We start from the raw sequence: 15,011 nt of genomic DNA, 5'->3' as shown, positions 1-15,011 counted from the left end.
CCAGCAGTTCAGTGGCTCTGAACCTGCAGAGCCTTCCAGTGGGTTAATAGTAGCTGAGTCCAGCAGCAGTCCACTGAAACTCCCAACAGACTCAAACCTAGCTCATGAACCTGCAGAGTTCAAACTCAGATGGAGAACAGACTTCACCTCTCCCCAAATCATACTACTTAGGGAGCATTGAAAGCTTGCAGGGCCCCACCCGGAGGATGTGAAAGTAGCAGAAGAATGTGAAAGGGCAGAAGTTCAGACCAGATATCCCACCTCAGAAGTGTGCAGAGTCTAGCACTAACAAAGTCTGAAATCGAGAAGGCTGGAAGAATGAGCAAGCAAAGAAAGATCCCAATCATAAAAAGCTACTACATTGACAGGAAAGCTCCAGACACAAAACCACAAGAAGAGAATGCCTCAAAATGTACAAGCAAAGCCTCGAAGATAAATGTAGCTTCGACACAAGTCCAACAATAATTCCTACAAGGTTAAATCAGGAGTTTGGGTTTTTTTTTAAAGAGCTAAAAATGATTTTAAAAGCCAAACAAGAGCAGTAGAGTTAAAAATAGGAAAAGAAGTGAGAGCTAAATAGATATGAAAAGAGAATTAAGAGCTTGGAAAAGGAGGTACAAGATTTTACCAAAGAATAATTCAGGGCCAGGAGAAATCTCTTCAAAGACCAAAGTCCAATTTGTACTTGACCAAGAATCCCTTCTACATATTCCTGACAAGTAGTCATAAAATTCCTTTTGAAAAACTCTTTTAAGGGAGAATCCTCAAAAAAAAAAAGGGGAGAATCCTCTACTTTTTTGTTTTGTTTTGTTTTTGGGTTAGGCAATGGGGTAAAGTGACTTGCCCAGGATCACACAGCTAGTAAATGTTATATGTCTGAGGCTGGATTTGAACTCAGGTCCTCTTGAATCCAGGGCCAGTGCTCTATCCACTGCACCACCTAGCTGCCCCCAGAATCCTTTACTTTCAAAGACAGCCCATTCTACCTTAGGATAGCTCAAATTGTCAGAAAGTGTTTTATTTTTCCCCCTACATCAAGCCTAAATCAGCTTTTCTGCACTTTCTACCCATTGTTTTTAGTTCTGCCCTTGGGCAAGTAGAAAAGGGTCTAATCTGATTTCTAGATGATGGTCTTTCACATGTTAAAGATAGCTATCATGCCCCATCCCCAGTTTTGTCTTCTGCAAACTAAAAGAATATTTTTCCTATGATGCCATGCAAGATCATACTTGAAAAAAAAAAAGAATCATAGACCTGAGAGTTTAATCCATCTAATCTCACTTTTTACAGATGAGGAAACTGAGTCCCAGAGAAATACAAATTAGAGCAACATTGTTCAATGGTCAACTTTGATAGACTTAGCTCTTCTGAGCAATGCAATGATCTAAAACAATTCCAAAAGACTCATGAAGGAAAATGCTATCCACATCCAGAGAAAGGACTATGGAGTCTGAATGCAGATTGAAGCACACAATTTTCTCTTTTTATTCTTTCTTGTGTTTTTTTCCCTTTGGTTCTGATTCTTCTTTCACAACATGACTCATGTGGAAATATGTTTAATATGATTGTACATATAACCTATATTAGGTTGCATGCTGTCTTGGAGAGGGGGGAGGGGAGGAAGAGGGAAAAATTTAGAACTCAAAATTTTGTGAATCAAAGTGAATGTTGAAAACTAAAAATAATAAATAAAATTTAAAAAATAGAAAATTAAAAAAAATATTTTACAGAAGAAAACAACTCCTTAAAAATTAGAATTGGCCAAATTGAAGCTAACGACTCCATGAGACCTCAAGAAACAATAAAACAAAGTAAAAAGATTGAAAAAAATAAAAGAAAATGTGAAATATGTCACAGGAAAATAGATCAAGGAGAAATAATTTATGAATCAATGGACTGAAAACTATGAACCAAAAAAGTCTAGATGTTATATTTCAAGAAATCATAAAACTGCCCAGATATCTTAGAACCAGAGGGCAAAGTAGAATCAAAAGAATCCGTTGAAAGAAACTCCAAAATAAGACTGAATGTGACTTATTCAGTCATTCAACAAACATTTATTAAATGTTTACTATGTGCCAGGCACTTTGCTAAGTACTAGGGATGCAAAGAAAGGGGAAAAAATTCTCTGCCCTCAAGGAGTTCGTATCTAAGGAAGAAGTAACATGTAAATCACTAGATACATATAGGAAATATACAGAAAATAGAAGGTAATTTCAAAGGATAAGGCACCAAGTGTAGGTGAGGAAAATCAGAAAAGGCCTCCTACAGAAGGTGGAAATTAAAATGAGTCTTGAAGCCAGGGTAACTAAGGGGAGGATGTGAGAAGGAAGAGCAATCCAAGGATGAGATGCAGTCAGTACAAAGGCATGGAGACTCAAGATGGAGTGTCCTGTGTGAGGCACAGTAACATGGGCTAGTGCAGCTGAATTGTAGTAGAGTGTGTGCAGGGGAGTAAGAGAGAAGAAGGCTGATTTTATATTTGATCCTTTTAATATGAAGTCATTATTAGAGTTTAAGTAGGGAGAGTGAGGGTGACACCGTTTATGCTTTAGAAAAATACCTTGGGCAAAGGAATGGAGCATGGATTAGAATAGAGAAAAATCTGATGCAGAAAGAATCATTGCAGTAATAGTCCAGGCAAGAGGTAATGAGGATATGAACCAGGGTAGTGGCTCTTTCAATGTAGAGAAAGAGATGGATACAAGAGATGTGAAGGTAGTTAATATTGATACACACCATGCATTTGGGAAGAAGTGGCTGGTGACTGCCAGACAATTTCTTGGGTGGTAATTGATCGAGGCTTGGGACTAGACCCAAGGAGTTAAGGAGAAAGTCCTGATTCCTCAGATGTGCATTCTCTCTTTCTTTTTCTCCTTTGTCTCTCTCTTTCTCCCCCCTCTCCCCCACCCTATCTCTTTCCTCTCTATCTCTGTCTCTGTATCTCTCCCTCTCTCCATGGCTCTACTTTATTCTTGGTTTCACCAATTTTAGCTATTTAGCAGTTTCCTAACCCAACATGGGGCAGCTAGGTGGTACAGTGGATAGAGCACCAGGCCTGGAGTTAGGAAGACCTGAGTTCAAATCTAGTCTCAGATACCTTACTAGGTATGACCTTGGGCAAGTCACTTAACCCTGCTTGCCTCAGTTTCTTCATCTGTAAAATGAGCTAGAGAAGGAAATGACAAGTATCCTAGTATCTCTGCCAAGAAAACTCCAAATGGGGTCACAGAGAGTCAGATATAATTACTGAACAAACAACCCAACATGCCTATTATTTTCCCTTTTTAGCAAGTAGGGGGCGCAGTGGATAGAGAGGTGATCCTGGAGTCAGGGAGAACTGAGTTTAAATTTAGCCTCATCTACTAGCTGTGTGATGCTGAGCAAGTCACTTAACCTCTGTCACCCTCAATTTCTTCATCTGTAAAATGGGGATAATAATAGCACCTACCTTCCAGGGTTGTTGTGAGGATAATATGAGATACATAGATATTATTATTCTTCAGGGTTCTGGATGAGCTGTGACCAAGTGCTTTCTAAGTGCTATGGCTAGGGAAAATACCTCCCCAGTTCCTGGACAGACACAAGCTAATGGGGAGGGTCAACAGCCCACAATCCCCCCTTACTGGTGTCCTATGATCCAGACTTCTATTTGCCTTTGAGAACCAAATGCTAATGAAGGTGAGAAGGCAGTGACATTTTCTTTGGGAAAGCAAGTAGCTTTAAGATTTTATATCACCTGTTGCTAAGCTCTGCCCTTTGAGGGGGAAAAAAGGAATCAAATGTGCAGAGGAGTCTACAAGGAGACAGAGGGAAGGGTCTCTGAGGTTCTGACTGGTACAGCAAAAAAAAAAAAAACAAGGCCTTAACCTCAAATCTGTTTACTCCTCATCACAGATTCTCCACTACCGCCTAACCTATCTTTCCATCTCTCGGGACACAGAATCATAGAATATCATAATTGGAAGAGACATCTCAGGGGTTATGTAGTCAACCCAACCTGAACAGGAATTTCTCTCTCCAACATTCCTGACAGGCATTCTTCACTGGAAGAACCTCCAGGCATGAGGAATCCATTATTTTCGGGCAGCCTGTTCCACTTTTGAATAGATCTAAATGTTAAGAAAAATGTTCCTTGCTCTTTTCAGTCTCTGCATTTACACATAGCAATTCCCGTCTGTAACATAATGCTTTCCTCTCACCTCTTTTTCCCCTCTACCAGTAACCTCCTCCAGAAAGTCCTCTTAAATTATCTCCCCAGCCCCTCCTTTATTGTACAGCCCCTCAGTACTTAAGGCTTTCATTTGGAGTCCATTTTATTGTATTGACAATTTGCTTCTGCAGTCCCTGGTATTCATTCCTAAACTGATTTATGGAGGTATAATTAGTGATTTGTTTCCTTCGGCTATGTTGTAAACTCCATAAAGATAGGGACTGCGGTCTATTTATCCTTTTATATCACCCAGAACACTTGGTATAGTACTCAGCACATATAGGTAAGTGTTCAGTAAATGTTTATGAACTGACACTTGCATATATACAGTTGTATCTCTTTGGTAATGAGTCTGAAGTCACTACATGAACTCTAAGGTACCTTTTAGAAACAATGATCTTCTGATACACCAGGGGGAATCAAAGGCTTTCTTTCCTCTCTGCCTGCTACCCTGGCTTGGTTCTGGGCAGGGCTTCTCAGAATTAGTTATCAGTTCTTTAATCATAGGAATTCCCTCCTGGCCCTTCCCCCAGTTTCCCCACTCACCCAGTCTTTAAAGTTAGATACATCATTCAGCTTTCAATCAGTCTTAATTGATGGAATGACTATAGTCAATTGGCATCACTGACTTTTAATGGCTCTGAAATATCTCTCGCCATTGAAAATATTTTTTTCCTTTTCAAACTCTTGAAAAATGCATCCTCCTTCGGAGAACTAAATATCTTCAGGATATTAGTTGGATTAGAAGACTTCTAAGGTTCCTTCCAACTCTAAACTTCTATGATTCTATCTCTCTAACATCTGAAATGAATTGGGGGTGAGAGTGAATTGGTACACAAGATACAATCTAATTTAAAGTATTTGAAGTGACTATAAACTAAGGAAACTAAATTTTGAACAAGTATACCAGAGCTTAAGCTCAAATTTCTGAAGCCAATTCTTTGAACAAGGCTGGCTCCTTTGGTACTTAGTATATTATCGGGAGATTCCTCCTGACCCTGTGGTCCTGCAAACCTGTTGACATGCAAAGGATTAAGGGGGACTCACAGAGTTAGAGCTGGAAGGGACCTTAAAGGCCATTTTGTCAAACCCCACATTTTACAAATGAAGAAACTGAGTCTCTCACAGAAGTTAAATGATTTCCCCAGGGCCACTGTGTCAGAGACAGGATTTGAAATAGGTCTTCCTTATTTCAAATCTAATACTCAATCTATCCACTACAGCATGTTTGCCAGGATACCCTAGGAAAAGAGAAAGTTACAATGACAATAAATCAGTACTATGTTCTTTAACTTATTCTAAAAGGAAATACATTTTGAATTATCCTTTATTGGGAATTATCTGAATCACAGCTTCTTTTTACCTTCCTTACCCTTGGTTCAGTTAAGTATAGCTAATTATGACTGAGTTATAAGATATAGACTTGACTGTATTCAATCCTATTCAATAAATATTAGTACTTATGCATATGTGCCAGGTACTAATTCAAGATGCTAGTGATACAAAAATAATAATCTCTATCACCTCCTCAAAAAACAAAAAGCTAACCAGGAGTCTCTGGATTTAATGACTTTAATGTTGACTATGAAAACAAGGATGTTAAACTGCATTTTTACTATCTTAAATAAAAAACAACAGCACCACACCACCAGAAGTTACATATCCAAGAGAATGCTATGCCCTTCAAAATGCTCCCCTTGGGTGAATAATACACTTGTAATAACTCATCTCCAAGATGCTGTCATTGCCTGAAATAATTTCAGAATGGCCTTTGGGACCTACATTATATTATTTTGAATGCCCCAAGAGAGGGCAAATCTTTTCCCTCTGAGAGTGGATTTGATATGGGTAAACTGCCATCAGTCATTCCCAGAAAAGTCTGATGAAAAAGGTGGATGATCAGATTGGTCTATATCATTGGTGTCAAAAATGGAGGTGTGATTGTAAGATCATGAGACTGCCTTTCTTTTCTTTTTTCTTTAAGTATTTTCTTTTTATTTTTCCCCAGTAACATGTAAAAACAATTCTTAACATTTTTTTAAAAACTTTGAGTTCCAAATTCTCTCTCTTCTTCCCTCCCCAAACCCCTCATCAAGAAGGCAAGCAGTTTGACATAGGTTATACATATGTAGTCATGCAAAACATATCCATAATAGTCATGTTGTGAAAGAAAACAGACCAAAAAAATCAAGAAAAATAAAGTTTAAAAAAAGTATGCTTCAATCTGTATTCAGACACCATCAGTTTTTTTTTTCTTTTGGGGTGGACAGCATTTTTTCATCATAAATCCTTCAGAGTTGTCCTGGATCGTTGTATTGCTGAGAATAGCCAAGTCATTCACAGCTGATCATCCCACAATACTGCTGTTCTTTTGTACACAGTACATTTCACTTTGCATCAGCCACTGCAAAGACTGCTTTTCATGCATGTCTTTCATGCATGAAGTCCATTTCCTAAGAATCTCTTAAAAATGGCAGCCTCATGGGCATACATGTAAGATCTCTTTGGAGATCACCTCAGAGAAGGACAACAATCTTTTGGATGTAAAATGTCATTAAAAATAACCTTTCTTATTGTATTGTCAGGCAGCTAGGTGGCACAGTGCTGAGCTTGGAGTCAGGAAGACTCATCTTCCTGAGTTCAGTTCCTGAGTCAACTAGATGTGTGACCCTGGGCAAGTCACTTAACCCTGTTGGCTTCAATTTCCTAGTCTGTAAAATGATCTGGAGAAGGAAATGGCAAACCACTCCAGTATCTTTGCCAAGAAAACTTCAAATGGAGTCATGAAGAGTTGGACATGACTGAAAAACCGACAAAACTGTATTGTCACTTCAAATTAATTAAACTAGTGATATCCTCGTCTCTCCTATCTCATTCAACAAACTTAACACCTACTACTTTCAGAGCAGTATATTTAGTGCCATAGTAGTCAGGCAAAGATAAAGGAGAGGTCCATAAGAGAGGAGAAGCGGGTGAGAATATCTACTGGAAGGGTGTGGTCAACAGTGTCATAAGCAACAGAGGTCAAGGAGTTTCAGGACTGAAAAAAAGGTTAATAGGATCTGGGGATCTGAGAAGGCTTCCCACTTATGACCTTGGAGGGAGCTGTTTCAATAGATGACAGGAATGGAAACTCCATGGTATGATGCTGCCATTTGAAACTCATTTGGCACATTCCTCCACTGAATGGTGGTCACCAAATTAGATTATACTGTATTCTCTCCTTTGTGACACACCTACAGCATTTACTGTGACAAGGCACTAATTCAAATTTCAACTTCTCTTTTTATCTTCCTTTTCCCCTCCCCAACTGCTTCCTTTTCTTCCCTTCCCTCCCTTTCTGTCCCTTCCTCCCCAACTTTCCTGCTTTCTTTTACTCCCTCTACCTCCTCCCTCATTCCCCTTCCTCCACCTCCCCTCTCCCATTTCCCTTCTCTTTTCTCTCCCTAAGACTCTTTCCCCTATTTCTCCTATCCATTTCCTTGCCTTTTTCTCACTACTTCTCTCCCTTTCCCTTGTTTCCCCATTTCCTTTCTCCTTCTCCTCCTCCCCCCTTCCCTTCTCCCCCTTCCCCTCCCATCTCCTTCTCTTCCCTCCCATCTCCTCCCCCCACTTCGTTTCCAAGGCGACAGCCTCGCTCCGTGCAGGAAGTGGGCGGGAGGGGGCGGGGCGTCTCTGTGACGCCAGGGGCCGTGGTTAAATGGCGAAGTCGGAGGAGCTCCAGGTGGGGTTTGAACTGGCCAATGGGCGAGCTGCCGACCGGGTGTCGGAAAAGGAGGCGGAAGAAGGGAGGAGTAGCTGGGGGAGGTGGATTGCATCTTCCCCGGCGTCTCCATGGCACTACCCTGGCCACCGATTTCAACGACTTCATAAGGCGGCGTTTCTGGGCACAGCCGTGCCGTTCCTGGTGAGAGGAGAGGACTGGGAGGGGGGAACCGTGCCCCCGCTGGCCCCCGAAGTCTCCCCCCGCCCCGCCGCGTTCGAAGGTCTGCCCTGGGCCAGCCCCGCCCTGTGGATCCCCCCTGTCTCGGGGGACGTCACACTTCAGAACCCCCGTCGAGGGGGAGGAAGAGTAACTAACCTTGGGGCTTACCCTCCATCCGGGCATTTATTCCATCCGATGATCTCTCCAAGAACAGTTCCGGATGGCGCTGGCTCTGCCTACTCATGCTTTCTGGATCTCCTGACCCACCAGGCGATCGGGGATGCCCGGTCCCCTCGGGCACGGCTGGGGCGAGCCCCTGCCCGTACCTGCTCCCGATTCTCCCTAGGCCTCCGGCGGTCCCTGGGCCGGACCTCTCCCGGGTGAGGGCTGTGGGGGTGGGGCGGCCCCTGACAAGCGGATCCCGTCAATGAAGGGAGGTGGTTCCTTCCCCTACGCTCCAGGGACCCCCCCCCTTCCTCACCATGTCCCCCGGTCGCCTTTTTTCTATTTCTGCCTCCCCTGGGTCCCTCTTCGCATTTGCAGTTGTGGCATTAACCCTTGGCAGGGGAATGCCCACACCGAGGTTTGAGGAAGAGCATTAATGCACTCCCTGTCCCATCCTGCTTGGGCGCTCCCAGTTACATGGTGAATCTTTTTCCAGTGGGCAAAGTGGGTCCTTCTGGCTGCTGCCACCAAGCCTCCTCCACCCAGACGGAGAGACCCTCTGATTTTCGTCCCATGACAGTCTGTCTCTTTGCCAACCCAGGCTTGTCTAAATCTACTTAGCTTTTGTTATCTCACCTCTGTTAAATGGGGCTGAAGCCTGGCAATGCTTTATCATCTGGTATGCAGCTCTAGCTTTTTAAATTATGAGCAGTGTGATAAGATTTAATGATCACCAATGTGATATCATTCACCTTCAAAAGAAATCAAGGGAACCACAGACTGGACTTTCAGTTTCCTATTTTTGACTTTCTCATTTTTGTGTTATGAATTTTTTGTCCCCAGCATTTAAAAATACACTAATTCAAATCTAAACCACCTTGCCAGATTTAATATTTCTAAATACTTAGTAGCTATGATAGATTAGGCCAGGAGTTAAGGTCTCAGTATATTCTTTCAGGGATGGGATGATCCCAGAGGAGAAAGAGTGAAAGGTGAGGGATAGGTACTTTGATTTGCTTCAATTCCACAAATACTAGGGGAACAGAAATTTTATTTGTGGGGAAACTAAGTATACTAATATTGGTTGGGATGTTAAATTGGATATCCCTAGTTGATATTAGATAGTTAATAAAAATTTGTTGATTAATCCAACAGTCCAGTCCATGCCTAGGGCCAAATATAATACCTTGCACATGGTGAGTACTTAATAAATGTTTGTTAAATTGAATCTGTCAGGAATATTTTCGAGTTGAATCTATCTAAAAACAGTGATGGCCTCTCCCAGAGATGGGCAAAACAATCTTTTCAAGCCCCTTTCTACGCCAGAATTCTTTCATGTGAAAAATTAAATACATTATAAAACTTTTATTGCTGTGTTGAAATTTTTAAAATCTTGTGACAAAAAAGTCCTGCATTTGATAAGTCTTGTGCATAGTATAAACATGGTTGGCTAAAAAATAAACCCATTTTTTGCTTTAAGTACTTAAAAAGACATAAAGTACAAATTCTTGACTAAAATAATTTCTCCTCGCTCCCAAGATCTTCTCCCAAACCCCCTAAAATCTAATAGACTCAGTTTACACACTAAATAACATTCAGCTTTACGAGATTAAGTCTGGTGGTCTGTTTTTTTTATCACAAAGAAGATTTAGCATACATTGCCCTTGACTATATTCATCTTTCACATACTACTGTAGTTAACTCTAACTCATACTGCATTCTTTCCTGTCTGTTACACTGCTCAGTTGTTGATTTTATTTGAAGTGGGATTACAACTGCTTGGCAGAGCAAGGCCATGATAAAAGTAATGAAGCGCCAGTTTAAAAAGTCAGAAATGCTGATGATGGCCCCCTCAAATTAGCATCATATTTACTTCTTATGTGTAATGTGTGTTTTGTCGCTTGTAGTTAATAAAATTAGTTTTCCAAGTTGAAGAATAATAGTCACCTAATCAATGTCATGTAATTGTAGGAGAACAAAAATGGCATTTATAATTTAATTCTTGTGCCCATAAGCAGGTTTCCACCTTGCGGGAAAAGCGGCATAACGACTGTCACACAGAAAAAGGTCTTACGAACACCTTGTGGAGCTCCCAACGTAACAGTTACGGTATGTGAGGGGACATGGGGCAAGGGCTTCAACTTATTGGCAGCTTTTGCATTAGTGGAGCTTGCAAGCTTTTGATAGTTGGTGAAGCACCCTTTAAAATCCTATTCATATGTCTGTTTTAGCTTGGCCTTGCTTTGCATGTGGCGACTTTGTTTGGTCCCAAGAATGATACTTAAACTGTGCTTAAAAGCTAATTCCCGATTGCTTTTGGTCAGCCTTGCAAACATATTATCAAGAAAACAAACAACAGTATTTTCATCTATCTGCAAAATTCATGTAGACCTTCTCATCTTTAACTAGTGCCAGAAATCTGATTCACTTGAAAACAGAAGATTAATAGTCTCAGGAATTGTAGTACTAGTATTATGGAGGACATACTTTGCATTTTTAAAAGTTTTTATTTGCCTGCTAGCTTACTTCTTCTGGATCTTGGCCAAAACTTTTAGGCCCAGAGCCTCTAAGCCACTGCCAATTAACATGGATATTTTAAATTATGATGTAGGATTCAAATTAGACCGCCTATTTTGACATGCTACAGAGTTTTTTAGATGATAGGTAAGGTGGAAAATCAAATTCAAAGATGTTGGGGCCTGGATACTGCTGTAGCCAAAAGAAAACAGTGATAGTTGCAGATACTTCTCTCTACTGAACCAGCCCTTACTTTGTCTACAATGGGACTCATCTAAAGTGAACTTAGTCACCTGCTGCGTGGGAACTCAAATCTTGGTTCATGTCACTTGAGTGTGGTCTACATGGATGCATGTGCATGTAGGTGGTAGCTGTGCTATGGGCCCAGTGGCTACACTTTCAGCAGATCCCCAAAGCAGTGAGCTCTCTTTTTCATGCCCAGTTTACTTATCCGCAGATCAACCTTTTATTGTGTTGTCCTCCCCTGCCCGCCAGAAGAGAATGATGAAGAACCGCTCTTCAACTCCCCCTTTACATGTTCACGTGGATGAGAACACTCCTGTCCACGTTCACATAAAAAAGATCCCGAAACCAACACCGGCCAAGAGCCAGGTAGGAGCATGCCAATTGGGGCGTGGTGAATGAAGGCTGCGGACTAGGGCCAGCACCAGGGCCTAGACATCACCCAGGTCTCTTGCTTTGTTTTGACTTAATCTTTACTTCAAATGGTCAGGAAAAGAAAGTTATCTTCATCTAGAAGTCAGCCAGCAGCATCTTCATGGAAGCTTGTTTCTCAGCAAAGTACCACAATAAGTGTTTTGCTTGGGTTGCTGCCTGTATTATCGTATGATTATATCCATTGCATATATTTGTGTGTGTATGTTCATGGTTAACAGAAGTCGCATAAACGTGGTATGAGAGGAGACACGGTGAATGTCCGGCGGAGTGTTCGAGTGAAAACTAAAGTCCCTTGGATGCCCCCTGGCAAAGCATCTGTCCGGCACCTAGGCTGCAAATGGGAGGTATTAGCATTCCATTTTCCTGTAGGCTTCATTGTGCTCCCAAACTAATACTATTTGAACAAATTTGGTTTGAATTTACTTGAAAAACTTTGAGTTTAGGCGATCCCAGGGATCTCTCCTTTGCAGTGGATTTAAGCAGGAATCACATAGTTTATTTTCCCATGAGAAATTCTGCATGGGTTTTCTAGTTTATAAAGTATTATAAATGAGATTGATGATTTTACTTAAGCAAATGAGAACTTAGAGACACTTACTCCAATGATGTTTCAATTCTCAGAACATATTTTCTGAACTCCTCTTTGGTGGTGACCTTCAGAAGCAGGCTATGAACAAGGCTAGAAAAATTCAACCCATTATATTATAGCCACAACTAGTTTTTGATACAAAAGGGTATAGTATTGTATTGGAGTTAGTCGACAGCCTTAATTCCAATTGACTCTTGACTGTTTCTAAAAAACCAAATAGACTCTTAAAGTATAAAGTTTGCTCCCATTGAGGCACTAAAGAGAGTATGCCATGTTCTCTGAAAGCAGTTTTCAAAGAGGAATTTCTAAAATTTTTCTGAGCAATGCAAGCCTCATTGAAATAAATTCCTTCCCAATGTGACTACCTTCAAGGAGATAGAACTGATTTAGATGTACATGCTCTGCTCTGATTAGTAAAAGATCAATCTCATTAAGCCAGTTTCTCCTTAGTAACAGGGTTATGTTACTTCTGAGAAAGAGAGAAAAAGGAATTCTGGGGAGTAAAATGAAACAGTGAATTGATCAATGTGTGTAAAATACCATGTCCTAAATTTAGTGACCTTTTTAGGAGAGATGCAAACATTAAGACAAATCTCCCTTTTTGTGTGAGTTCAGGATCATATCAACAAGCAGGTTGGATTAGCTGCTTTTTAGTCTCTTACACATATAGTATATAATATAATGAGTGCTGACTGGCTGGGCAATCAGGAGACTTGGGTATGAGTCCCAACTCTGGTAACTGACTAGCTGTGAAGTCTTGGGAAATAATTTAACTTCTCTGGACCTCAGTTTCCTCATATGTAAAATAAAGTTGTACTAGTTGATTTCCAAGGGCTCTTAAATTTCCTAAGTTCTGTGTGCTTGCTTAGTGGTTTTTTCCTCTTGACCACCTGGTCCAGTCATTCATACTATTTTATGTGTCATTAAAGGATTTATCTCACAGTGTGTGTCTATATCCCTGTGAGAATTGGGTCAGATTTGTTCTCCCTGTTTTACAGATCAGGAAACAGAGAACCAAAGAGGGTAAAGGGATTGGTTCTAGGTGCCTTCTGAATTGTTTGGAGATGGGGGGCTGGGGTGGGCAGGGCCTGGTGGAGGTACAAACAGAATCCAGAATTCCAGGCTCACATTATTCTATAGTTGGTTGATTACCCTATACCCCATCCCCATCTCCAATGTGCTGTGCAGCCTTTTGACTTAAAGTCTTGTCTGATGGTAATGTTATCTTTACTGATCACCTTAGTGTCAGAGTCCTCCACCTCATTGTGTAGAGATATCTCCACCATCTTCAGAAAAACTGGTTTCAGTGATGCGATTAAGTGACCTGTCTACAGAGGATGAAGATTCTTCTGGTCATTGCAAGACAAATCGTTATGAGAAGAAGATGGACACTTTACTAAATACAGTTGGTTGTCTTAAATCAGAGGTATGCCTATGGTGAGCTAGGATGGGTGGTAAGGGGAATTGGCAGAGGAAATGTGAAGTAGGAGATGAACTTGGGCTGGTTTCTGCAGCCTTCTTCCCCTTGGCACCCACTAGACATTTGGTCCTAGAAACAGAATTAATATTGTCATCTGAACTAGTAGAGATTAGGATAGTCCAGAACAGTCAGACTGGAAGGATGGGTGAGGGGAAGTGGTTTCTATGATAAACATATGGCTAGGGAAGCCATAGACAGCCTTTGCCTTACCACTCCCCAATCCTTAGCAGAACTCTCTCTGTTGTGTGGCAAATTGGGGTGATTTGCTTGTGGTTCTGCATCCTTTTTGGGGGGGTGATTTTGTTCCTGTGCTGTTGTGGCAACCAGGTCACTAGACTATCAGGGAATTATCTTCATCATCTGGTACTTAAAGAAAAAATACTTCTGAATGCACTGATGATGTACATATATATGGGCATGTACCTCCCTCATTCTCCCCACCCCCACCCCACCCCACCCCACCCCCAGTTGGCTGCCTGGCAACAGTCCCCCTCCCCGTCTCCATACACACCACTCAGATTGCATGTTGCCCTTTTGTGACATCTCCTCCCCTCCACCTCTTCTTGAAGTCTGCCTTTGTTGTTCATTTTAATCAGATTTTACCTGTGTAAAAATGTTAAGGGGGGCACTCCACACAATATGATTTGATTTGCCTTGGGCTCTGTACCCCCTAGAGACAGCCCTACTCCTTGGCATCTCCAGTCTACAGAAAGTCCTTGCTAATCTCTCCTCATCACTGCCTTCTCTATTAACCCTCCTATGCTCCCCTATCTCTGAGTAGAGGGGTCCCACGGATGAAAAATCTTTTTGCTTCTTTGGCCATTTGGACTGTACTTGTGATCCCTTCTTTAGGTAAAGATGCAGAAAGGGGAGCGCCAGATGGCGAAACGGTTCCTAGAGGAGCGGAAGGAAGAGCTGGAGGAGGTGGCCCACGAGCTGGCAGAGACTGAGCATGAGAACACCATGCTTCGACAAAATATTGAGCGTATCAAGGAGGAAAAGGATTTTACAGTGTAAAGCAGTTTTTCTCCCATTCTTATCCTACCCGAATACTCACTCCCTACTATAGAGGTATCTGTAGAATTTTATTTTTTGTTATCAGAAATGTCTTTCTTACCTGGAGGTGTTGCTTATTATAGCACATTTTCCACTGGGTGGCCTTGTACCTTTTCCAAAGCTTAAGCCCATTCAGAATATGTACCTTGCACAGCTACCCTTTCTCCCTTTTCCCATACCCCTTCACTCTAATCCCACTGTACTTTTCTGGAAGTAGAAATGACCAGGGGAGAGGAAATAGTCATAAAAAAGGGAAAAAGGATGTCATTAAATTTCCTTTCCTGCCCCTATCTCTCCCTACCAATTTAGCCTTTCTGGGACCTCAGTTTTTCCTATCTCCTAGGGATAGTCTAATGATTCCTGACTTTTGAGGTTAGAAAGCACCATT

At 41.5% G+C, this 15,011-nt stretch overlaps 1 protein-coding gene across 7 annotated transcripts in view; it reads left to right on the top strand.

Moving 5' to 3' along the window:
- ODF2 (outer dense fiber of sperm tails 2) overlaps positions 1–15,011 on the top strand; it is a 42,960-nt gene that overhangs the window by 4,832 nt on the left and 23,117 nt on the right. The window contains exons 1-6 of one of the 7 annotated variants that reach the window (XM_020965539.2): positions 8,299–8,518; positions 10,322–10,412; positions 11,278–11,432; positions 11,717–11,842; positions 13,331–13,513; positions 14,420–14,580. In XM_020965539.2, the coding sequence (XP_020821198.1) occupies positions 8,381–8,518; positions 10,322–10,412; positions 11,278–11,432; positions 11,717–11,842; positions 13,331–13,513; positions 14,420–14,580 (854 nt within the window). In that variant the 5' untranslated portion in view covers positions 8,299–8,380. Of the gene's footprint in view, positions 1–7,956; positions 8,121–8,240; positions 8,519–10,318; positions 10,413–11,277; positions 11,433–11,716; positions 11,843–13,330; positions 13,514–14,419; positions 14,581–15,011 lie in introns of those variants that run through there. The other 6 variants (XM_020965542.2, XM_020965545.2, XM_020965544.2 and 3 more) reach the window with 6 other exon arrangements.

Source organism: Phascolarctos cinereus, unplaced genomic scaffold, assembly GCF_003287225.1.
Source record: "Phascolarctos cinereus isolate Bilbo 61053 unplaced genomic scaffold, phaCin_HiC Scaffold_2;HRSCAF=192, whole genome shotgun sequence".
In the NCBI taxonomy this organism is placed as follows: Eukaryota; Metazoa; Chordata; class Mammalia; order Diprotodontia; family Phascolarctidae; genus Phascolarctos; species Phascolarctos cinereus.
This window is presented reverse-complemented; position numbering and strand designations above follow the sequence as displayed.